This window comes from Pleurodeles waltl, chromosome 12, assembly GCF_031143425.1.
Source record: "Pleurodeles waltl isolate 20211129_DDA chromosome 12, aPleWal1.hap1.20221129, whole genome shotgun sequence".
Classification (NCBI taxonomy): Eukaryota; Metazoa; Chordata; class Amphibia; order Caudata; family Salamandridae; genus Pleurodeles; species Pleurodeles waltl.
The window spans coordinates 130,585,613-130,610,805 of NC_090451.1; the positions used below are offsets into that span (position 1 = coordinate 130,585,613).

Genomic DNA, 25,193 nt, shown 5'->3' on the forward strand with positions numbered 1-25,193 from the left:
ATATGGCAGGTTTCTTTTGACATACGTATTTGACACTGCTCTTGTATTCTGTATCCTTCCATCACTTCCAGGTGGAAAGTGTACCACAAAGCCTTTCCCAGATGCATTGATGTGGGTGACGTCACAGAACTGGACTCTAACATTAAATACTCCATTACTAAAAAACTAAATTTTGCCCTCTCCAAGAGTACTTCGTAAGTATTGGGTGTCATGGTGATTAGAACTAATATATATTGGTGCTCCACAGGGAGCTGTTTTTTCTATAGCAATTCTTCTTAGAAGATAGTAAGAATGGGCTCCTACAGATGAAATCATGTATAACTCGAGTAAGGTTCTTCTTTAGAAAGTCCAAATCTTTTACTCTGGCTGTTACCACGGAGTGTCCAGTGTTCACAAAGTATGGCTCCTGTTCTAAGAACCATAGTACAAATGGGCAGCCTTTCTAGTGCGCACCTTGTAAAACAAGCCATCCATTACATATAGAATGAAGAGCAGGGGAAGAACATTTGAACTTGTTTCTAATTTCATTCTGTCATTTTAACCCTAAAATGCCCTTCACTGGTTGCCATTTAAGCGTTCATAGTTATGGCCAAATTAACCAAAGATGACTTACATTAAGTAATTTAAATCTATATACTCCAATGTTTAAAATCCCTCTGCTATTCTTAAAGGTAAACCTGAAATTACTGTCCATCCACCAAAACATGGGGGGTTTGGGGTGAGAGGTGAGACACGCAGCTAGGTAAAGCTCAGATGGTAAGCGCCCATTATCAACAATGGGCAGCTTCAGGCAACAGTTCTTCAGAAATGCTACAAATCGACCAATTTATCTTGGGAAAGGTTTGGCATAACAAACCTAGAAACACCACAACGGCAATCTCCTATTCCCATAAGTTTTCACTCTTAAGGACACAAGCTTTATTTGTTAGACTTTGCCTTTTGTTTCTTAGTACTGTCACTGTTTGATTCATGATTTAACTGAAATGTCCACTGGTTCCATCAATCAGTAATTATCTGACTGTTCTAGAACTATTCTTGCATTGGAAAATATTTGCATCGTATTCTTCCCCCGCTGTAGAAATTAAAAAATAGGAATGTCCTATCGTTATTCCTTTACTCTAGCATAGTAACCTTTCACAGCTTCTTTTCAATTTTGTACTGTTACGTCACAATCCACAAATATTCAACATAGTGGCAGCGTTTGTTTGGCAAATGCTATCTTTTGAAAAATCGCTAATAAACATTGTGATGTGATGGTTCTTTCTAACGCCATCTACTCTCATGCTCCTAGAGTGCTGGAAATAAAACTGAAAGGATTTTTTGGTCGTCAGGAATCCTGGAAATCTTTCGAAGACCTCAGGAAGGTTTTTTGGACCCATAAAACTGCTACTTCAGGTAGGACATTTCCTTTAAAGCAGTGTGAACACTGTGTCAAGTTCACTTTCAGAAATTTTATTTCTGAGGGTAAGCTGACATTGCCAGCACTCGTCACAATTAAATTACAAAATTCAGGATTACCACCTAGATGTGTTATTCATTATAACCGAGGAATTATGAATGTTTGGCTGACAGGCTTGTTATCCATTAGAAATCTACTATTGCCTCATTTTACTGCTCGAAGGATACTCTAGTGTTTGATTGTAGAGAGCAGAGGAATGAGTGAGTCTAGCACTTGAAACCTTTAGGCACTTCACTGTTTAAATCAGTGTTTCACCAGATTAAACATCCGAGTATCATGACATTTGCAGATTTTAACTTGCAGCCCTCAGTGACTGGATCTGAAAAACATTAATGCTTCCCGTCACATGCTTTACCAGCACATGCTGTTAAACATTGTGGTAGGAAGGTTCCAATTCCCTTAGCATCGGTTCATGCTCAGAATAAATGAATTTAGCTCCATTAAGGCAACCATGTCATTACTACAAAATATTATACGTTAATTTCCATTTCCCACGTTAAGACTTCATTTTATTTACATCTGTTAGACCTAGCAGGTCTTGTGTTCCCCCCCCCTCCCCATCCCCCTGGTTTTAGATCCTGTTTGCTGGCTTTGATACTGTGAGCACATTACCACTGCTAATCATTGCTTAAGTGCAGGTACTCTCTGTATAAAAGACATTGGTAATTGGTTTTCCATAATTGCCACATTGATTTACTGGTAAGTCCCTAGTAAAGTGCATTAGGGGTACCCAGAGCCTGTAAATCAAATGCTACTAGTGGGCCTGCAGCACTGATTGCGTCACCCACATGAATAGTTCAGTAAACATGTCTCACTGCAGTGTCTTTGTGTGCAGTTTTGCACTGCTAATTCGACCTGGCAAGGGTACCCACTTGCCAGGCCCAAACCTTCCCTTTTACAGCATTTACGTCACCCCTAAGGTAAGCCCTAGGTGGCCCCATAGGCAGGGTGCAGTATATTTAAAAGGTAGGGCATGTACTGGTGTGTATTACATGTCCTGATAGTGAAATACTGCCAAATTCGGTTTCCACTATTGCAAGGCATATCTCTCAGATAGGTTAACTAAGGGACTGCCTTTAAATATCCTGAGTGCAGTTTCTCCTTGGGAGGAGATGGAGATTTGGAGTTTGGGGTCGCTGCACTCTCAATTTAAAATTATATCTTTTGGTGGAATTGGTTTTTAGATTCTGTTTGAAAATGCCACGTTTACAAAGTGGGCATTTTCTTGCTTAACCATTATATCCCTTTGCCTGCCTTTGGAATCCACATCTGGTTTCTACTGACAGTTGGGCTGTTTGTGAATTCCATCTAGACGGTGACACAAAGGGAGCTTAGGAGTATCCTGCATAGTCTGAGTCTCCTGGGCTAGAGTGGGGAGGGAGGCGCTGAAACACCTGAAAGGGCTGTGCCTTTCCTCACACAATGCAGTCTCCAACACATGGTGTGTTTCTGAATCCAGGCCTGTGCAAGGCAGGATCTTGTGAACAAGAGACTTTCCTTTGAAGTTTGCCTACTTCAAAGGCAGAAATGCGTATAAGTAATGGACCAAAAACCCCAGCTTTTCAGATTATTTCTGGGTCAAGAGAACCTCTGCCAAGGAGAAGAGCTTGATGCTTGAGAAAGACCTGCACTCTGCTTGTTGCTTTGCTTTGCTGGCCTGCTGCTGCTGTTTCTGCCTTAAGAGGGAAAGGAGTGGACTTTGCTTTCTGAAATCCTGCTTGTGAGGTTTCTTTAAAGGCTTGGACTGAGCTTGCCTCCTGTTAAGAAGTCTAAGGGACATCAAAGACTTCACCTGCCACCACCTTGGGTACTCCTGCTGTGGACCCTGACATGCAAGACCAGTTCTTGGGCCCTTGGAAGTGAGTTCTGGTGAGAACAAGATGATCCAGGCACCCTGTCTCTAGACGGCCCAGAGCCGCTGCCGGCAATCCAAAGTAGTGGTCCCTGCTGGAGTGTGATGATGCTGGCAGACACCACAGGCCTGACACCCCTATCCGAAGGTCCGCAACTCAGTGAGTCCTGAAGTGCTGTGTTACTGATGTCTGTGAAACTACACCGCTTTTGCACCTACAGCCCTGTGGCGTGACCATGAGGGCACCATTGTCTTCACCTGCTGGATTCATCGACCCGGCGGGGAACCGACACCTTGCACCAACACCACATCACCATCCCTGCTCTGCTGTAAGGAACCAACACTACACCAGATCCAGTGACGCCTCGCACCCCCGACTCTGTGAACCGGCTTGTTTTCTTAGTTACTAAAGGTAGTGTACCTGGGAGTCTAACTCCGTGACCAATGCACATTCCCTGTGAGAGGAGTCAGACTGTTTGGAACCACCCTGTCAATGATGTCGTGATGGCACCAGCTGGAGCTATTGTTAACAAAAATCCAGCCTACACAAGATATGAATTTTTAAAGATTAAATCCCAATAAAAATACTTGTTTTGGTCTTGTTTGATTTAGATATACTGGCTATTTGTTCTAAACTGGTGTGGAACCCTATTGTGGTTTTGTTACTATTACTGTGTGTGTGTGTGTACACAAATACTTCACACATTGCCTCTGAGAAGCTTGACTCCTTGTGCCAAGCTAACAAGAGTGAGCAGGGGTTATCTGAGCTGTGTATCTACCTTGCCCTACCTAGAGTGAGAGTTCCTACTTGGACAGGGTGTAAACTGACTGACTGCCAACTAGAGACACCATTTCCAAAACCATCAAATGCAGAAAACCCACAATAGACAGTAATAAGCTCTAAGTTCACTAACCATGCAAATAGGCCACAAATTCTGGGGAGAAATGTGAAGAGCTGATCCTCTTAACGGTATTCACAAATGGAAAATATTTTCTAGACGGTGTAATCTTATTCACATTCCTGTCCTGTCGCATAGAGTATGTGTCACAACACTGGAAAGAAGATGCTTTCTTTGGGTACCAGTTCCTCAATGGCGTTGATCCAATGATGATCAGGAAGTGCAACAAAATCCCAGACAACTTCCCAGTGACAGACAGCATGGTGGCGAGTATCCTGGGGCCAAAGACAAACCTTACAGCAGAGTTGGAGGTATGTACAATTGATCTTGGTCTCTGTTTTCTCACAGCAGCAAACTGCTCAAGTATAGCACATGCATCAGCACATAGTACAAGACAGCACAGGCAACAGTAGTAATTTTATATACCCACACAGCAGCAGGGAATGCCCAAATGATGAAATCATTTAGCTTGGGATATTGAAAATTCTTGTTACACTCTGGACACTTTGCAAGTCATAATGAGGTCCTGTTTGCTGTGCTAATGCTTATTTTAGATCATCATAAGCTAAGCGTTAGTTACTTGACCACTTTTTCCCAGAGGGTTACAGCCTTTGGGAGTCTTTATTATACCTTAGATCCCTGGGCATGTATTGGTAACTTGTGTATGTTGCATCCTTTTCATTTGAGACCAGACCAGCATTTTGTAGCACTTAAAGTTAACTAGCATTTAACGTCGTAGCAGTGCTATTGCCTGGACAGCACTTGTCAACTTGGAAATCAGTGCCGCTCTAATTTCCTGGTTCATGTATCCATGGCAACCAAGGTTCAAGGAGCATGTGTTGCAGCTGTGCTGTTGCCTGGACAACATATGTCAACTTTAAGGTCAGCACGAGAACAACGCTTTCGGTGGGTGTCCTGCATTTCTTTGGGACAAATTAGTGATTTGCACACTTCTATGGTATTATTTGGAGTCATTGAAGAGTACAGTGATTTGCACACTTGAGTGCAGATTACAATGATTTGTACATTTATTGCAGCTTCCAAGGTTTTGCATATCTGAGCCATTTAGGTAAAAAATGCAACAAGCAGTCGTACCTCCTGTTACGTTTTTGTCATCTACAGGGTTTCCTCCTGTTGAATGGTAACAATGGAAAGAGGGCTTCGAAGCATATTTGGATGCAATTGATGGGGAAATGTTGACACAGAAAAAAAGTGCCTTGTTAAAACATTCTCTAAGCATGGAGGGCAGGAAAACATTTACCAACTGTACTAGTTCTGGGAGAAGGTGATGAGATTGATAAATATGAGGCAACTGTAAGAGCTTTAGATGCACGTTTTAAAAAGAAAAGGAATGTCCTAATGAACGTCGCAAATCTCACCTGAGACTGCAAATGCCAAATGAATCCATTGAAAGTTTTTTTTTTTTTTTTTTTTTTTTTTTTTTTTTTTGTGTAAGTGAACTGAGAATATTAGCTGCAACTTCTGATTTTTAAAGCATTTGAGGAGGAAGTAATTCGCGACTAAGTGGTTGAAAAATCGAACAATGTGAAAGTTCAAGAGAAGCTGTTAAGTATTCAGAATCCTATGTTGGATAAAGTGATAGAAGTGGCTAGCACCATTGAGTCTGCGACAAGGTTTATGGAGCAAACAAACAAGACATTTGAGGTGCAAAGTGTGCAATCCCAACACAGCATCAAACCGAAGGAGAAGAATATTGCTGCACTTAGTGATAATAAGAGGAAGCCATTAGAATGTTACTGTTGAAGTAGAAGGCATTTAGGAAATTCTCTGTCCTGCGTTTGATAAGTGGTGTAACAAATGCAAGAAGGGGCCTGTCATGAAAGTGTGTAAAGGAGTGTTGAAAAGATATTAAGAATGTTAAATCTGTCAATGCAGTGGAGTCTTATGAAGCAAAGTTTGCAGCAAAAAACAGTCCTGGTGACTCATGATGAAAGTGTTGTACTTTTAGTGGAAGAAGATTCAGCTCCTGAAGATATAGCTGTAGTTCTTAAGCAAAAAAACTATGTTCAGTTGAAATCAATGGGTTCAGCTACAGGATGATGGTGGATTTGGGTTCTTTGTTTACTCTGATCAACCTTGATTGTAATAGGTGTCAGTGTGTTCATTTAAAGCAATCTAACGTGAAGCCAGTTGCCTATGGGGGGGGAACCGATTGATGTAGTGGGTGAGTTTGATGCATCGTTTAATTTTAAGGGGAATCAGACTCAAACTACAGTCTTTGTGGCACACACAGGAGGAAATTTGTTGAATTGGTTGGACCAAAAAATGCTGGAAATTGTAATAGATCCGAACAGTGCTGAACAGGTAATGGTACGTAAGGAGGTAGTAAGTTCAGTTTCAGCAGAAACTGGGAATTGGTCTGAAGTTTTTCCAGAAGGATTCAACAATTTGGGGAAAATAAAAGGGTTTACCCATCTGATACAATTGAAGGCCGGTGTGAAGCCCGTGGTTCACAAACCTAGGTCTGTACCAATAGTCATGAGGGATGAGTTGACAAAGGAGTTGCAAAGGTTGTGTGATGATGATGTAATTGACCCTATAGAATGTTCTGAATGGCTTTCTCCTATAGTTTTAGCAAAAAAATCCAAGGCGGCTTTAAGGATGTGCAATGATGTGAGAATTGAATTAAAGAATATGGGTTGATCGGCATCCTTTGCCCAACATTACTGAGACGTTGACCGTGATTAAAGTTGCCAGTTTTTGAGACATTGAATTTGTCATCAGCATACCATCCAGTTGTTTCACAAAAGTTAATGGCATCTGACATTTGTCACACCTAATGGGGCACATTGATTTAAACGTATGCCGGTTGGCTTCTGCTTCATCAGTTTTAAAAAGAGTAATGGAAGCAATGTTTAAGGGTGTGGACAAAGTTAAATGTTTTCAAGATGACATTCTGATTTGGGGCGTAGACTGGAAGGAGCTAGATGAAACCTTAGGGGTTGTTTTGACTATTTTGAAAGAATGAGGAGTCATTTTGGAAATCAGCTAGTGCAAGTTTGGAGTGTGGATTATTTGGGACACACTGTCTGAGAAAGGGGTGGAAGCTAAGGGGAGTTTAAGGGCTATAAGTGAATTTCCAGCACCTTCAGACAAGGGTCAACTAAGATCTTTTTTTTTTTTTTTTTTTGGGGGGGGGGCTGGTGGAATTTCATGCATGATTATTCCAAAGTGTGCTGAGAGCATGAAGGGAACGCGAGACGTACTACAGAATAAGTTAAAATTTGAATGGACAAAGGATAAGGAGGAGGAATTAATGAGAGAGCGTGAATTGGCTGCTGCTATGCCATTGAAACTGTGTGATACATGTGATCACAGTATTGTGGTGACCGATGCTAGCCAGTACATATTAGGAGCAGTTTCAATGCAGTCTAGGAATGGGAAGGATGAAGTGGTGGCGTTTGCTTCTCGTCCTCTGAGAGGAGCTGAAGGTACGTATTCGGTCACTGAGAGGGAAGCTTTGGCATGTTGGTGGGGAGTAAATTATTTCAGTAAGTATTTGTGGGGAACAGAGTTCACTGTGAGGACAGATCCTAAGCCATTGACCAATTTGTTTTCGACTAAGGGTGCTGTCAAAGTGAAGCTTAGGATTGCCAAATGGCATAGTCTGCGAGAATTTCGATTCAGTTTGGAGTATATTGCTGGTGTTAAATATTTTTGTCGATTGTCTATCGTGTTTTCCGATGGATGCAGGGGAAGAAGATAGTAGTATTGACTCATGTGGTTGCGTGCACCATGTTGGATGAGAAAGAATGTATTAGTGAAGAAGAATGAAAAGAAGCAGTGAATCAGGATAAATTGCACAAGAATTGATTTGAAAGATGTGTAGTGGATGGACTAAGGTGTGCGAAGAAATAAGTGTATAAGGAGATATTTCAGTAATTGAGCTGTTCTGATGGCATTGAGAAGAGCAAATTTGTTAGTGTTGCCACAAACTATGCGCAGTAAGGTTTTGAGTTTCCCACATGAGGCATGTGGGGATGAGTGCAATGAAAAGAAGAATAAAACATTTTGGTGGCCTGGTGTAGATAGACAGGTCGAACATTGGGTAAGGGAGTGTGGCATGCGCTTTAAGTGACAACACCTAGCCCAGTTGAGGTGGTACGATTTCCAGAGGAAACCCTGGCATAAATTGGGATTGGATATAATTGGTCCCATGAATATGTTGGGGATAATCAGATTTGGCATAGTATTGTTAGATTATCATTCACGTTGGCCAGAGATTCAATTGATCAGGATGCCAAGTACTAAAGAAGGGTCTACATTTTTGAGGGAGTTGTTCATGAGGGAAGTTGTTCCATCTGAGATACCAACAATGGTGTGCAGTTCATAGCTCATGAATGTAAGGAATTAATGACAGTGGGGTGTGAAGCATGTTACTATGTCTTTATACCCTCCTAGGAGTAATGGTTTAGTGGAAAGATGTAATCGCGTTGTGAAGGATAACATACAATTGTCTGTTGTAAATGGTTTAGAATGGAAGAAAGAATTTGAGGATTTAATATGGGCTTTATGTACAATGCCTAATGCTGTTACAGAGATGTCAGTTTGCTTTAATCAAGGGTAGGGAAGCAGAAAAAAATGCAAGTGCGACCATGGATGGACAATTTGGAGTCATTGGAAAACAAAAAACAGGAATGTGGCAAGGAGGTGTGAAGGTGCACAAAGTAAATATGTGGATGTAAGGAAAAGTTTGTAAAGGTAGGAGACTGGGTTTGTATTAAATTGCCAAATGGAGTTCCAAATTCTGTTCCAAAAAGGGTGACGGGTGAAAAGGTGTGTGGTTAAATTGGAGGATGGCAAATGGTGGAATAAAGAGACTATATATTCAAAAGAATGAGGGAATTAAATCAGTAACTGATAGTGAGGATGGTGCAGGGTGTGGAGAAGGAGTGGATGGCTTGGAATGCAGCAAGTCGGAAAGGGAGAAGAAGAAACAAGCATTGTTACAGGAGTATGCGGAGTAGTCCACAATGTACAAATGTTTTCAAATGTATTGTTTCTTGTGTATTTATGTACAAAGTTAAACTTTTGGTTATGTTTTTTCATTTAAGCAAAGTTCATTTTGTATTAATCCAATTTCAATCGTATTCAGCCCTTTGTTTTTAAGGTGAAAGATGTGTTGCATCTGGGTTGGGTTAAGTAACTGTGGTAATGGAATCTGGGAAGTTTGAGGGTCGAATGTTAGTATTAGAAATGTGGCAGTTGTTGCTCTGGGAGCTACCCTGTTGGACGTATGGATTGTACTTGGAATAAACTATTAAGAAACTTACCAGAAGTGGAACTTTTACTCATCAGTGTTGTCCTCATGTGGCTAGAGTTGTGGTGTTCATGAGAGCTGGAGATGTGCTCAACTTGGGTTACATTGGCTTAGAATACTAGTGTGGCAGAGGTGTTCAATCAAGCAGCATGTGTCTGAGAAATTATTTTGGAGACTGGAGAGGTGTGTGGGTTGGGTGCCCTTTGTGACGATCAGCCTGTTTAGTGAGGGTTATAGTTGTGTTCCAATCATTACCTTTTTGGGTTTGTTGATACTGCTACTTTTGATAGTGTTGGAAAGAATTTAGCTAAAATAGAGCATGCTGTCCATAAATGCCCTGACCTTGTAGCGATCGGAGCTTCTAATTGGCCAGGTTACTCTGTTTCATCTGTCTGAAGTTGGATGCAAGTAGCTTAGAATTTGGTAACTGCTTTAAAATGCCCGGTTGCGTAGAGCCCAGCACAATATTCAATTAAACCTGTAATGGGAGCAGAGCAAAATCTGGGTGCCAGACAAACTAAACCGGTGTGCCACAAAGAGCTTTCTATCCAGATATAGCCCCACTGAGTTGTCATGCAGTGGGTCCTGTTGACGGCACATTCTTCCATTGCCGTATTCCAAGCTGAGAGTTCAGAGATGGCCACCACATTCTAGCCAGTTTGTTTTTATTTGTTTTCATCTGCAGTGTTGCTCACTGTGTGGGTGGCTCTTTCATTTAGTAATGTTACACCAAACATTCACCATTTCCACTTCCATCTTTGAAATGTAGAACACTATTCAAATTAGCATTCCATTTGAATTAAGTGTATGCACTATTTTAAGATCTAAATGTAAGGAACCATAAATGTACCTCATGCCTATATCAATTGACTTTGGCCCTTGTTGAAATCTCTCATATCCTAAGCAGAAATACTAGGTTTTTGTTTGTCAGTGGAGTTTGTTTCAGAACAATTAGAACCTACTAGGTTGCATAACAGTCCTATGGGGGTGCAGCTAGAGCGTATAATACTTAACTTGTCTCAAAGGTATTTAATGCTTTTTAATGATAGATACCCAAGTTTGATCAGCCCTTTTGCCACATCAAAGCACTGAAGGTGACATGCACTGCATCTTATCTATTGCCTGTCATCGATCATGTAGCTCTAGAGTTAAAAGGCCTTTAGTCCTGTGAAAGTCTTCTATTCAGCCTTCAAAATAACTCTTTAACCATAGCTTTTGTCAAGCCTCTGTGGTATTTGTCCCAGGATAGAAAATGCTTTATATTTCTTTGCCAGTCATCTGAGCCATCGGTCAATCCCCTACCTAAGCATGGGAGGACAGGCTCCATGTCCCCATGTACATTTCAGACCCTGTGGTATTTCTATAGTGCATCCCTAGGCAAAAGGCAGCAGAGCACTGTACGTGATCAAAGGCAAAGTTGGGTTGGAGTCAACTAGTAATAGGAGAGGAAGCTGTGCTGTGGCCAGTTACTGCATTGTGATGTATTGTTTTTTTAAACTTGTAAGTCATCATCTCCTTACTAAATTGGAGCAGCGCTGGGGCAGTCCTGATAAATGCAGGGATGAGGATTCAAATCATGGGTACAAATATGGAAAAAGGTTTGCAGTATTGTTTGTTTTTTCTTTTTTTATACTCCGTTTGCAGCTTGAGGGTTTCCTAATTACAGGTGTGCCATGAACCACCAGAGATAGTGAGTTTATCTGCATAAACAGAAACCCTGGCTGTGATGGCTTTGTTAGTGATGCAGCGGATTTTGAAAATGGTGTGGGCTGGCAAAGGGAGTCCATTAAGTTCCTTCATGATTGGGGGGGATGGATGGATGAAGTAGTAAGAACATCTATTAGCATGGTTAATTAAAACCATCCCTAATGACACATTCGTACAATAGACACTCCAACATGCTTGTAGTTGAAAAATTAAAAACACATACAAAGTTGGACTTATCCTAATCCTAAATCATGTCTTAAAATATAAGGCTTAAACGTGATGAGTCTTAAATAAATCTGGTCAAGTAATTTCATCATTTTTGTTGGTCTTGAGTTCAAGCACTGACTTACATCCATGGAAGTAGCATTGCATCCTAGTTATTAAAAATACAGTTGCTTTCCTAAAGATAAATGACAAATTGAAACTAATTACTAATAACTAACTAAAATGCAAAATTTTACCATTTGGATTCTCATCATACAGGGACCGACAATGCTGGACACACACTACTACTATGGGCCTGAACCATAAATTTAGTCCCCAACAAGAAAATGGGATTGAAATACCACTTAACCAACTGATAATGGCTGGCCTACATGAGTGTGTTTAGAGACCGAAGAATATTTTTCAAATACATTCCCCTACATTCTGACAATGCTGGGCACACAACACATGTACAAGTGACTAGTTTGTACCCACAAAGTCGTTAAGATTGTGTCTTTGTTTGCTGTCTCCATGAAGAGACCATATCTTAGGTTTCCATCATACCAAATCGCAAAAGCTTAGTGATGTTTCAATGACTGGGTGAAAGGTACTGCTAGATAGTCCTGAGCCTGTAGAGATTGGTTTGATAATACGGTCCAGGTATGTCTACTTGAGTGTATGTCAACGGTTAAGGACTTCAACATAGTGGCAGCATTTGCCTTCCGATATAACTCCACTTTACCCAAGTTAGTATCCCATGCTTCTTGCAAGCCTAGTTCTTTTAATAGAGATGTTTGTGATGACCCCATGTGCATTCATCATTGCAATGCCGTTGCTCCTCAAATTCAGTCTAGCATAGGTTGTTGATGGTACCAGTCTCAGCTGCTCGCATCCTCCAGCAAAATTTGATATAGGCACATTTACTCTGGTGTCCTCAATTTTGCAGGCCAAATGGTAAGCGAACCTAAGCAGGGGATACTGAACGTGGGATCTGAAATACTAATTTATAAACCTTTGTTTGAACTTGGTTATCAAACTGCTTCCTTACTGAAAATTATTTCAGCCCCATAAATAACAGTGGGCATTAGCTGTGCTGCCATAACAGAAAGTAGTTGATTGTATGACTGGCAACTCAGTTTTTGTTTTAATGATTTGAAGCCATAGGTCAAGGAGTGGCCTTTGCTTGAGCAAAAGCAAGCTGCGGTTTGAAGGTCAAATGATGATCCACGGTAAAAACCCAAGTATTCATATATAGGGACAACCTCCACCTGTGTTCCATTAATGAACCACTCAAAAGATTTGAACTTCATATAACCAAACAGACAACTTTAGTTTTGCTGGTGTTTGAGTAAAACTGTCATCTGCATACTTAAGCCATGTTGTTCCTTCCCTGGCCAGAACCGTCAGATGACTATTTCTGGGTACAAGGGTGTTGGCTAGGGCTACAAAATATTAAACAGTATATGAGCTAATACAAACCCTGGATTAATCCATGTGCTGTTTGAATTCTATTGGTGACTTGGTCACCCTCTCCGATTTTTACTTGCACCCAAGTACCCTAATACAAGTACATTGTTGCATTCATTAGATGGCCCCAACCTTTCAATTTTTCCCCATAAGCGAGTTCTTGGCACGTGGTCAAAGGCAGCCTGCAGATCAATAAAACATGTGAATAACAGACTGTTCTTGAGCTTGGCTTTAGTACCCAACAGACCCAGGGCTGCCAGGTTGGCTAAGGCTCCCATGCCATCTCTAAAGCCTCTCTGACTTTGTGGTAATAGTTGTCTTGCACATATCCATTCTGATAGTTGTTGCAATAGACAGGCTGCATAGTTTGGCTTCCGATCGATCAAGGCTACTAGCCTATAGTTAGAGGGGGCTGCAGGATTTCCTGTCTTGTGTATAGGGTGGAAGATGCTGCCTTTCCATGCATCTGGTAGCTGCTTGGTACCCTGGAGATCATTAAAAAGCAGTGCCAAATAATAAGCCCAGAATGTAGTAGCTCCTCTGAAAAGGGCATTCGGAATTCCATCCTGACCAGCTGCCCCTTCCAGTTTTAGTTTAATGAGGCCTGTCAGCTTTTCAATGTCTGTTCATTAGAATGTTCTTAAGAGGCCGCCTCCTTCCCAAGATGCTCTGGGAGCAAATACATCAATACATGGGCTTCCCAAGTGGTTGCATCTATACCTGCTTTCACTTGTCAATTATTACCCTGGCTTAGCCCTTTCATAAATTGTCAAATATTTATTATTCTTCTGTTAGACATAAGGAGCTTGGTCCACAAATCTTAATAATGTCTGATTTTCCGTCCAACAATTATTCTTGTATTTAGCTCTTAGGTCAAGAAGCCTTGTTTTCAGTGTTCTTTCCCCACCGAATATCCTTTTGGACTTTCTCTGTTTCGCTAGACTTGTTTTTATTTGCGCAGTGTTCTGTTGTAGCATGGGTGCTCCACTGGCCCACCTTTAACTGTATTTGCCTCAATTGCCATGATTGGAGGACGCTTTTTAATGGGGAATTTGTTCAATAAAGAATCACATAAGTGCTTCCAAGCCTTCACCTATTCTCCTGGATTCAGTTCTACTTGTTCCTGCATTCTTAGTTTTTCTTTAAGCTCTTCAGTGGACCCTACAAAGCAGTACATTTCCATCACTTTCTCGAGCGCGGGCCCCCTGTTTCATTTTTCATCAAAGGTCACAGGGGCAGAGATTATGATGTCTGCAGATGGTAGCTGTTTCCATTTGTGTCATATAGTAATGTTGTAGGAAGTGATCACTCTCTGGGCGTACTTGAATATTGTGAGAAGAGATTAATGGCAGTGCAGTTTCACTTATTAATGTGAAGTAAATTTTAGATTTCTTTTTTTTTAGTGGTGAAGTAGTTCCAGTTCTTCAGGATGACTTACTGCAGCATGTACAATGTCTCTAAGGGGTGCCAATGCAGAGTTGAGGATGCAGTGTAGTAGACTATTACCATCGAGATGTGAGAGTGAAGGGCCAGTAAGCACCTTGCTTTTTTTATTAATTCTATCAGTCATTTGTTTTACTTATTTTGATTGCCTTTGTGTCTTGGGACAATTTTTAGTAATATTTTACTGCACTTGGAGGGGGCACTTTGGAGGGGTCTGTTGAGATCTTTGTGACTTCTCAACACAGGGGGAACGTATTTTCATTTACTGGGCTGAAAAGGGACTTTGGCAAGGTTTAGTGCCATAGACATTTTTTTATTTTTACGACTGCATTAGTGGTCTGGCTGCTCTCGTGACTCTCTCTCTTCTCTGTTACTTAATGGAGGCTAGTGTGGAGACACGCCGAAGGCAAGCCCGTCCGCACCCGGCCTGGACAAGGGGCCTGGTATTCTGCCAATGATGGGGTAGATGGGTATTTATATACTGCAGACAAGTTGCTTGGTTTAACATACCCATAGGCAGTAACTGTAGCTATGTTTTAAGGCCCGATAACCTGTGGGTCAAATGTGACTTTTATACATATAGTTTCCTTGGTAAGCCTCGCACTGTAATTAATGGCATTTTGAGGGAAGAAGATTGTATTGAAATGTGCAGATAACCCATGTATCCTACAACAGGGAACTAATATGTCTAAAATGTTTAGTTAACTGCAGGTTGCTTCCTAAGCACAAATGGTATGTTTAGGCTGCTGGGGGATTCCTCCCCAGAAATTGTTTTTCTTACTGAAACATGGCTTGGGGAGGGTACTGAGGCAGATGTTGACGCTTAATCTACCGGATATCAGATCAACAGATGTGATTGGGAAGGGAAATTAGGCAGAGGGGGTTACTATTATCACCAAACCTTTGAATGTAAATTTACTCCTAATATAATCCCTAGCTGTGATAATCTTTTATCTTAAACTTTCACATTTACGGGGGTGCCGATTTATTGCCCTCCTGGCCCCTCAGCAGTTTTGTAAAGGTTGTGCCCAAACTATTAGCTTCACTCTATCTCCTATCTACACATTTTACTTTGTTAGGTGATCTAAGCATGCATATGGAAGATACTTAATCTCATGTGGTCTCTAACTTCCTAAAGGAAATGGAAATATTTCAGTTAACGTAACTAGTGAGCTTATCTGCTCATACTACGGGACATACACTTGACACCATATTTTCTAAGGTGGAAAAACTTAAGTGGAGCCCCCTACACAAATTGTTTGGTCAGACCACTACGCTATTCCGTTTAACATCATGGTCTTCCGGGTAGTGGGTACAAAGCCTGGCACATGTGTAAAATCTCACCAGTGTTCTAAATTGCATGTAGATACGGGGGAGCTTGCCCTACATAGCTCTTCCCTGCAATATGGAAAGGTGGCGCTGGAAGTAAAGGATGCTGCTTTGAGATACAAAGTGATCAAGGACTGGGTCATTAGGCCATTGGATGGGATAGTTCCTGTAGTGACGTGTAAAAGATCAAAATCTGTAAAGTCAAGTTGGTTGTCCATGGACCTAAAAAAGAAAAGCACAAACAAAATGTAAGATACAGGAAAGAAAATGGAGAAGGAGCTATAATGAAGAGGAAAAAAGTAGATATAAAGCTCTGATGAAGAATGTCAATGTTTGCAAAGCCCAAATAAACAACCTTGCTAATAGGGCGAGCACTGCTCCTAATGCCAAAAGAGAAATCTTTTGCATTGTGGAACATTTTCTGAAATGTAGTGCATGTGTGGGGGGGTGGGGGGGGGGGGTGGAGGGGTGAGGTGGCTCCTTCAGATGAACATTATTAGCAAGGTACTTTTTAGAGAAAGTGAATAATATGATTCATTGACAGTAAGGACGGAGGAGCACCATGCTGAGGGACTAACTTGAATCCCCCTGGAGCAATCGTCTACACTTTCCTCTGTAGTAAAGAAAGAGGAAGTAGCTATTCTAGCTAAATCTGTTCAATTAGTATCTCCTTTAGATCCAGCCCCCATACATATTTTAATCAAGGGTGGATTTTATGGTTACATCTTTGATAAAAATTATTCAGTATCATTGGTGAGTAGCTGTGTTCTGAATGACTGGAAATGGCTTGTAGTCTCCCACTACTAAAGACTTTTGTTAGACCCGCTAGCAGCAAATTTACAGACCAATATCCCTTCTCCCAGGGCCAAGCAATATCTTGGACAAGATTAAGAGTAAACTGACAGACTTTGACATCCTATCAGTTTTCACCCGACCCAGACAGGTTCTTGGTCAGATCACAGTACAGAAACAGTACTGCTGAGGGCAACAAAGAATCTGAAACTACCTCTGGATGTAGGGGGCTCTGCAGCTCTGATTCTTCTTGAATTGAGTGCAGCCTTTAACATTTTTGCATGAGGTACTTTTGCAGTGTATGGAGCCTGCAGGGATCTCAGACTTGGCTCTAAGTTGGGTGGCGGCTTTACTTCGTGGGAGGAGCATTCAAGGCTGATGGATCCTGCTACGCCTCAGTCCACCAGTTGAAGTGTGGAGTTCCACAGGGCTCCTCGTTGAGACCCATGTTTAATATTTATGCATGGCCACTGGTGAATATCATTGAAGCATGTGGACTTTCAATGGTATCTTATGCTGACGACATGCAGCTTATTGTTTATCTCTGGTTACTGCAGCTACCTCTACTATACTTAATAGCTGTTTGTCTAAAGTTGCAAATTGGAAGGGAGAGCTGCCTCAAGTTGAATGGAGAAAAAAACTTAGGTAATAGTGCGCAACAAGCAACCCCTCTGGCAACAACTAATTTGCCCGCTGGCACTGGGTGAACGCCCTACACCAAAAAATGAAGTGAAAAGTCTGGGTGCCATTCTAAATCAGAAGCTTTCCATGGCCACACAAAAACGAATAGAATCTCAGGCACCTGTTTAGGCCTTTTGAGAACTTTGTAAAATTTTAAAATTCTTCCTTCTAAAGCAAGAACTGTGGTCGAGGGGTTGATATTATCTTACCTAGACTATGTGAATGCAGTTTCTGGCGTGTCCTAAAGTGATTCTTAGGAAGCTGCAAATAATTCAGAATTTTGGCAGCTCATATTCTTCTAGGAATTCCCAAATGTCAGTCCGCTAGGGATGCCCTCAGATCACTGCACTTGCTACCTATAAGCTGTAGAATTCTGTTCAAAGCACTGTCCTGCACATCATGTCAAATATAAACAGGTCCCTAAAATCCTCCATAATTCGATTGCTCCATACTTCCCTAGTAGAGATTTGAGATCAAGCTCTTTGAAGTTTCTTGCCGTACCTAGGATAAAAAGATCTAGAGGTGGATGGTGGTCCTTCACTTATGGAGCCGGTAAGTTGTGGAACTCTCTTCCAATGTACTTGAGGTGAAAAGAACAGTTTTCGTTAGCAATTAAAAACCTATTTTTTCCCAAGTAATTTTACTTACATCTTAATGGCTTTCTTTAGCGCTTCGAAGCCTGCTTTCAGGTTAGCCATTCACTTTATAAATCTATAAATAATAATCTGTTCTGCAGTGGCTTTCTGAAAGAAACAGTTCCTCTTTCATTAGAGGTGTTACCAGATTTTTTTTTTTTTTGTGTGATTGACATCTAGATTTCATTCAAGTGACTTGCCATTCAGTGAATTTTGGATCAAGCTGTCAAGGGCCATGTCATTCAGCCAGTTATGAACTGCGTCTTTGTTTTTTCCAAATAACAGAACTTCAATCTTGGTTTAATTGAGATTCAGGCAGGGGCTGGACATTCAGGTCTGGGTGCTGTATAGGTAGTGTGTGTGGGTTAGATGTGTGAAGCAAAGGAGGCTTTCGTGTAGAGCTGTTTCATTGGTATTTTGGGGAATCTTGATGCCGTTGTCTGAGTAGAGCATCAGACAATGTCATGTGAATATTAAAGATGACAGAAGACCATAGGAAACTTTGGAAAACCAAAAGTGATGGAGATCTGTTGTGACCTGGAGGTGCCCTTGTGAACAGACTGGTGTAATTTGGCAAGGTGTTTGGAGAACCAGTGAAGGACATTGCCAGTGAATTCCATTTGCAGCACAAGGATGTGTATGATGGTGGGCTAGCTGGCTGTGTTGAAGGCAGCTGAGAGGTCCATCAATAGCAGGGGACAGGGTTCGCCTTCATGTTTGATCAAGAGGGCATTGTTTACGATGTGTAAGTTGTACCTAGTAATTTCCGTGCTGCAGCATGATCTGAAAGACTGGTGCTCTTGCAGGGATAGTTATAATTGAAATGTTTGTTTAGCAGTGGGAGGGTCAGGTCATTCTTGAACTTCTGCGAGGATTCCTTGAGTGAAGGAAGCATTGACAATGGCAAGCAGGGGTAAGACAGCAACCTGAGAGCTTTGAAGGATCGTCAGTCATCATAAGAAGTGGCTTTGAGGCAGTCAAGCATGCCAGTCAGATCTAGGAGAGCTAAAGCTGTGCATCGCAGTCTTCTAAAGGAAGAGGTGGGTGTACAAGATGAAGCAGGCTTTGTACATTTGATGTGCTGGTGACTCTTCTGTCATTTTTTCACTGTAGCGGAAGTTGATTGCATTGCAATTTTCTGTGTAGAATAGCTGGGTCCCGCAGGGGGGGGTTGATGTGATAATGAACACAAACAGTGTTTGTTCTGCTGGTGGCTTTATTGATGCTGATGGCAAAGTACTTTGTTTTGGCTCCTGTGATGAGCTCTGTCTAGTGCATGGAAGGACTTCTGTATCAATAGGTCCTTGGAAGTACTGCTTTTCTTTTTTTCTTGTCTGAAGATGGGTTGTTTGTCAGCAAGGCCTTTAGAATACCAGGCTCTGAGGTCTTTGACATGCACTTGCATGTTGTAATTGGAGTGTGGATGGTCACCTATCTCTCCAAAACAATGATAACATTGCTAATAATGGTGTTAGCATCAGAGAAGGAGTTGGGTTGAAAAAAATGTGTTCAAGCATTAGGTTGTCCATGGATACATGGTCGATGGATCTGAAGGGTTGCTATTTTCTTTTGTGTTGGCCTTGGTTTATAAGTAGTACATTGAGTAGGGAGATTGGGGATGGCAAATTGGGTCGGTCCAGTCTAAGGCCATAACTGGTTGACATTTGATTGTGGTGATGCTGAGAAGACTGGGTCGAGGATGTGGCCTTTGCAGTATATTGGTTGCGTGAAACACTGTACCATGTTGTGTATTGATGAGGGGTTTTTTAATAAATATATTTGCTCTTGTATTTTCTGAGAGGATGAAGTTACCCTATAGAGTGGTATTGGCATGTCGGATGGAGGAAGGGGTGAGGTGATCAAAGAATTCATCAATGTAGTTCTTGTTCAACCCAGTGTTTTCATATTCCCTAAGAATGAATTCATTTTTGTATAGGAGTTCTTGATCTAATTTGCTTCCTTGGCTGGGATTTCTGGAAAGCAGCAGTAATATCTTTGTGAATGGGCCACATAATTCTCTCTCTCTCTCTCAGGACAATAGACATCCTGAGCTTTAGCCCCTTGAGCTTTACCTTGCCTCCAGTTTGAAAGGTATCGTTAAGATATTTTCCTATTCCGAGAACTGCTGCGATAAAGGATAGGCTGCTGCCTTTTGTCTCAACAGCCTCTTGACAGAGGAAGTATGGCACTCTGCCTCTTGCCTTCTCTTTTGACTACTTGCAGTAAAGAGGTATTTACACCATTGGTTTGATCCCAGTTGAAAATACTGAACTTGGGCTGGGGCCAACTGGAATGGGTGTTTACCTTTTACCTTTTTGTCCTTACTGGGTTGGAAGGGATGAAACTTTGGGAGGAGTTATGTGGTACGCATAGAGACGTTTTGCCAAGGCTCTCCCCTGTTACCTTGCTAATCTGTAGAACAAGGCCTATTAGGATATCATGTATAGTTATTCACAGTAACTGTGTTGTACTTTTGAGAAATGATATGGATTTTGCTTGGATTGAAGTCACTGAGCAGATCATTAGTGGGTAGAAAAACAGTGCTCACGCCACTTCCACGTTGGTGTATTGCTGAAATTGAAAAAAATACAAAACCGGGTTGTCTAGCATGAAACTTTCGCCTGTGGTACAATAATAGTTGATTATTGAACATGTTCTTTTGTATACATGTTGCACCATTCATCCAATCAATATCGCTCTCCTAATCATATTTGAGTAGACCAAAGAAATCTAACTTAACTTATTAGGGATTTCTCTAATTGTTTACTCTGTTCTGTACAGTTCATGCATTTAAAATCATCAACTTCCACACTGTCGGGGTTAACATCACAATTTGATTAATAAATCATCCTGTCCTTTAACTTGAAAGTGGTTCTCCTGTAAATAGTCCATAAAATGTCACCAGTTTGTGTAATAGCAATGAATCCTTCAAGTATTTATTGGGAACTTCAGTGACTTCCCTCTTTAGCCTTCCTTGATGGACTCCACAATACATATGGTTGATGAGTTTGTCAACTTCTGGTCACCTCAGGACTCCACAAGCTAGCATGTGAACAGTAGGTCTACTGGCATAAGTCATGCAGCAAGGGCCTCAGGTGCCCACTCCCACAATGATAAATCTGGTAGATCTGTTGTGTGCTCTCAATGGTGAACCTTGGTGCTCTTTCAGTGCATGGAAATATGCGATGGAAGGTTGCGAACACACACTTGTATGTGTCTCAAGCCTGCATCTTAGTAGTAAAAGCAGTCTCTGGTCTAGAAAATCTTGCAGCCTACTCTTGTGTGGCGTACCATTACTTTCAAGTGTGCCTCTGCTGTGAGACTCTGAGGCAGCAGTACACCTTGTGTAACAGGCGGGGTTATGAAATATTTTCCCAGAACTGAGAAGCTTTACTATTGAGATGCAGGCTCGACACACATCTGACTCTGAAGGTGCATCACATTTGTCATGATTGCCTGAGGAAAGTGTTGCTTCTCCCAATGGCCAGCGTGCCACCCTGCTCTTATTAGTACATGCAAAAGGTCTCATTGAGTGTCTTAAATGGGTCCCAGTTGGAGTAGGTAGGGGAGAAAGCCACAAAGGGCAAATAACACTGCATATTGTTGCTCTTGCCTGAAGAAGCAGAAGTAGGTAAGCACCTGCACAGAGAAGGGGCCAATCGCAGACTTTGAGAAGAAAATCCAGTAGGAAATCTGATTGTAAAGGAGCAAAAATCGGGGACATTAGTAGCAAGTGGGTGGTAAATGCAACAAAAGGAAATTGATGAATTACGATGCCTCCATTACTTGTCAGTGTGCCGTTTATAGCAGATTCAAACATGAACCAACATCACAGGAAAAGACTCAATTTCACCTTGAATTTGAACGTTCTGACAATCTCCGGCAGACCACAATCTTGGAAAAGGGCTTGCATAACCTTTTTGTCCATTGTTGTCAACTAGGTACATGGAAAAACCCGGAGCGTGAGAATTTTCCTCTGATTTAGGGCCTTTTACTCCAACCCCTGTCCTTCCCTTTCTCTGCACAACTAGCAGAACGCCACTCAGGGTATCTACTACTGCTTAAACTATGGCAGTCTAGCCCACAAGGATGCCCAGCCCCATGCAGAGTCCTGAGATGCACTGCATTACTTCACAGTATTCACACCATCTTTTTCTGAACACCTTTTAATCTGACAGCTCCCCGAATGCATGAACACAATGATGTATGTGAATTAATGGCAATACAGAAACTGAGAACCCACACTGGAGGGAACCTAATCATGGAAAGGCAATTTTAAGGGAATATAAAATATTGCAAAATTTAAAGGAAACTATGTAAAGGATATATAATAAGGAAAAATCAAAAATAGCATTAAAATTGGATTTACGGGTAATGAATGGTTGTTGGGTTCTGTGGTGGATGATGAAGTGCTTAAGGGGTGAGAGATGGGTAACGTGCACGAATGTGTGAAATTTAGGGTAGTGAAGGGTTTTTAGGGTTCACAGATGAGTGGGGATTAGTGGTGGTGAGGGTATTTAGGGTTCAGTGGAGTTTAAGTGTGAGGGTTTTGTTTTGAGGTCCTGGATGGGCAGAGTTTGGTAGACTTCAAAGGCAGAGTTGTAAGGTTTGGAATGGGTGAAATTCAGGCATGGTGAAGAGATTTACAGGGTAAAAATAGATCATGCTTAGGGGGTGTTAGGAAATCAGGGATGTACAGTGACTATTAACTCACCGACCCCTCACCTCCTCTAAACAAAGTAATTAAAAGCGTAAAAGATATATAAACCTAAAATATCACCTGAAGTTAAGCATTGATGTAAATACCTGTGGAAAATGTTTCTGTAAGACCTGTTTATACCTTAAAAAGTAAACATGCACAAGCCAATTTCGAAATAAGACATTCTATGAGCTGGTTTCTATGAAATGGTACATGCCATCCAGCATGTTTCTAATAATAAATAGTTTAGGTGAAATGGTTTCTCAGTAATGCTATTCTATGAAATCGGTTTTATACAAAATCACATATAACCAAAGATCTGTCAGACTTAAGGTAACCTTGGTACATGTGCCACTAAATAGTGGGAATGTATTGCCAGAGGTGCCGATTAGAAGTTTTTTTTTTTTTTGGCAGATTTCCTTAGTCCTCTTAAATCGGGGTATTTTAGTGGCATACATTGCTTGAAGAGTCAAAAGGAATATCTACTAGATTTGTTTACATATTGTGTCCTGTTATAAAGAGCTCTGTTATACAAAACTAAAACTTTCAATAGTGCCTGTACTTGAAAAGAATATAAAGTGTCATTGTCAGTGGTGCCTTAGAATTTCATTTTTGTTGCATCTAGACAAGAATATTGTCCTCGGTGGGTGAATAGTCAGATGTGATCTCTTCTGCACCACCATGCCATCTTGCAATTCTGTATGTTTGCTGATGGTATGTTCTCCTCTGAAGCAAAGCTCAACTGTACTGTTTTCTCTGTTTGCAGAGAGGAAAAATCTTCCTTGTGGACTATAAGATATTAGAAGGAATTCCTGGGAATATATTGAATGGTCATAATCAGTACCTGGCTGCTCCCTTGTGTCTTCTCTACCTCTCACCCAAGGATGAGATGATACCCCTAGCCATCCAGGTAAAGTGTTGTCTTTGAGCCATCCAGCCTGTTTAGAATTTTGAAATCTGAAAAAAGATAATTGTTCAGAATGTAAATAAATGTAAGTGATCCACATCCTGAGTGTTTGAATTGTTACTTGGAAAATATGGGCTACTAGTTTTCTTTTCACATTGGCTAGACCCAACATGCCACAGCCCTTTACTGTCTCAAAGGTTTGCTATTATGACTGAGGATGTTTTGTGCCATGGAGTTAGGGATAGATGTATGACCCAGAGTTTTGTAACTCGCAATTTGCAACTTATTTGAGAGTCGCAAAACCATATGTACATCACCGTTTGTGATTCCCAATGGGGTTGCAAATTGCCTACCTCATTGATATTTGAGGTAGGTTGCAATTTGCGACCCCCATTGGGAGTGGCTGCACTCACAGAGATAGTGGCCTGCTGGGGAGGGACAGCAGATCACCATGTCTGACTGCTTTCAAATAAAGCAGTTTTTGTGTTCTTTTTTTAAATGCAGCCTGTTTAAAAATGGGATGCATTTCAAAATAAAGTTTTTTTTTTTTTTGTTTTTTTTTCTTTTCATTTTTTTCAGAGCAGGCATTGGTCCATAGGACCACTGTCTGTGAATGGTAGGGAAAATATTTTTTTTCGGAGCAAAGGGGAAGTGGTCCCATGGGGCCCCCTTCCTGTTTGAAAATGGGTTAGCACCGATTTTGTAATTGGTGGTAACTGCGATTGATTTGTGACCACGGTCACAAAATAATCATACATTGCACTGCGACTAGCAATTAGGAAGGGAGCGCCCCTTCCGAATTGCAACTCGCAAACCTATTTTGCGATTTGGAAATAGATTACCGAATCACAAAATGGGGTTTGTACATGCCAAAATGCTTTTTCCTTGTTGCAAACAGCCAGATTCTGCGAATCTGGCTGTTTGCGACAAGAAAAAAGCTACATACATCTGGCCCTTAGTCTTTCTGTATTTGGGGTTTTCCTATGCACAGTTCCATAAAAGCCTTTTCCTAAAAAAAAAAAAGTACATGGATTTTATTGTACCTGAACCATGGTAAGGAAATGTGTGGCTCAGTAACATCACTCTTAAACACTCTTCTAGTCATTTGCATTTGTAATCACTAATACATTTTTTTATTTATATTTATGCCCCATGATCTATATAAACAACTATTACAGTGTAGTATTAGGCAGTGCAAATATATTTTCCTCATAGCCCATTTCAGCACACATACCCCTGTTCTCATCTGTGCTCCGTCTGAGCTGTCCACAGTAACCAAGGGAGATGTACTTTTTTTCTGTAGGCCATCTGTTTCCTGAGAAGATGCTAATGTCGTCTCCTTTATCATTGTCATTTTGTAGATGGCCTTTGTCTCATCTTTAAAGGCTTTGTTCTGTTATCTTTCCTCTGGCCAATATCAGACTTCACATACTCTACTATACACATTACCCACAAACACAAAACCTGTTTACAAAATAAAAATCAATGCTTTCTGCCTTCAAGTAGATACATATATTTTACAAAAGAACTGTTGCTTAAATTGTGCTTGATTACCAAACATTATTCTGTGAGTAAACTGACTCCCACGTCTGAGAGCACGAATCCGTCTATTGTGTCAAAAGGCTCCCACAGTGGACGGAGTCCATATGTGATTGATACTCACCTAATTTTAGCAGCTCCTTTTCTGAGAGCTAACACACTTCCACTGTCTGCGCCACACTTTTCTGTTGGGTTAACATTTCTCACTATGGGTTCAGATCATTGTCAGCTGTCATTTTCTGTAGGATTTCTGAAAATTAAAGAATGGGTAATGTTAGGTTTGAAATGTTCTAGGCATT

The 25,193-nt window shown here is 41.1% G+C and overlaps 1 protein-coding gene across 2 annotated transcripts in view; it reads left to right on the forward strand.

Annotated features, from left to right (window-relative positions):
- LOC138267857 (hydroperoxide isomerase ALOXE3-like) overlaps positions 1-25,193 on the forward strand; it is a 211,166-nt gene that overhangs the window by 152,714 nt on the left and 33,259 nt on the right. Inside the window, exons 4-7 of one of the 2 annotated variants that reach the window (XM_069217078.1) lie at positions 72-194; positions 1,292-1,395; positions 4,349-4,521; positions 23,215-23,358. In XM_069217078.1, the coding sequence (XP_069073179.1) occupies positions 72-194; positions 1,292-1,395; positions 4,349-4,521; positions 23,215-23,358 (544 nt within the window). The remainder of the gene's footprint in view (positions 1-71; positions 195-1,291; positions 1,396-4,348; positions 4,522-23,214; positions 23,359-25,193) is intronic. The other variant, XM_069217079.1, reaches the window with a different exon arrangement.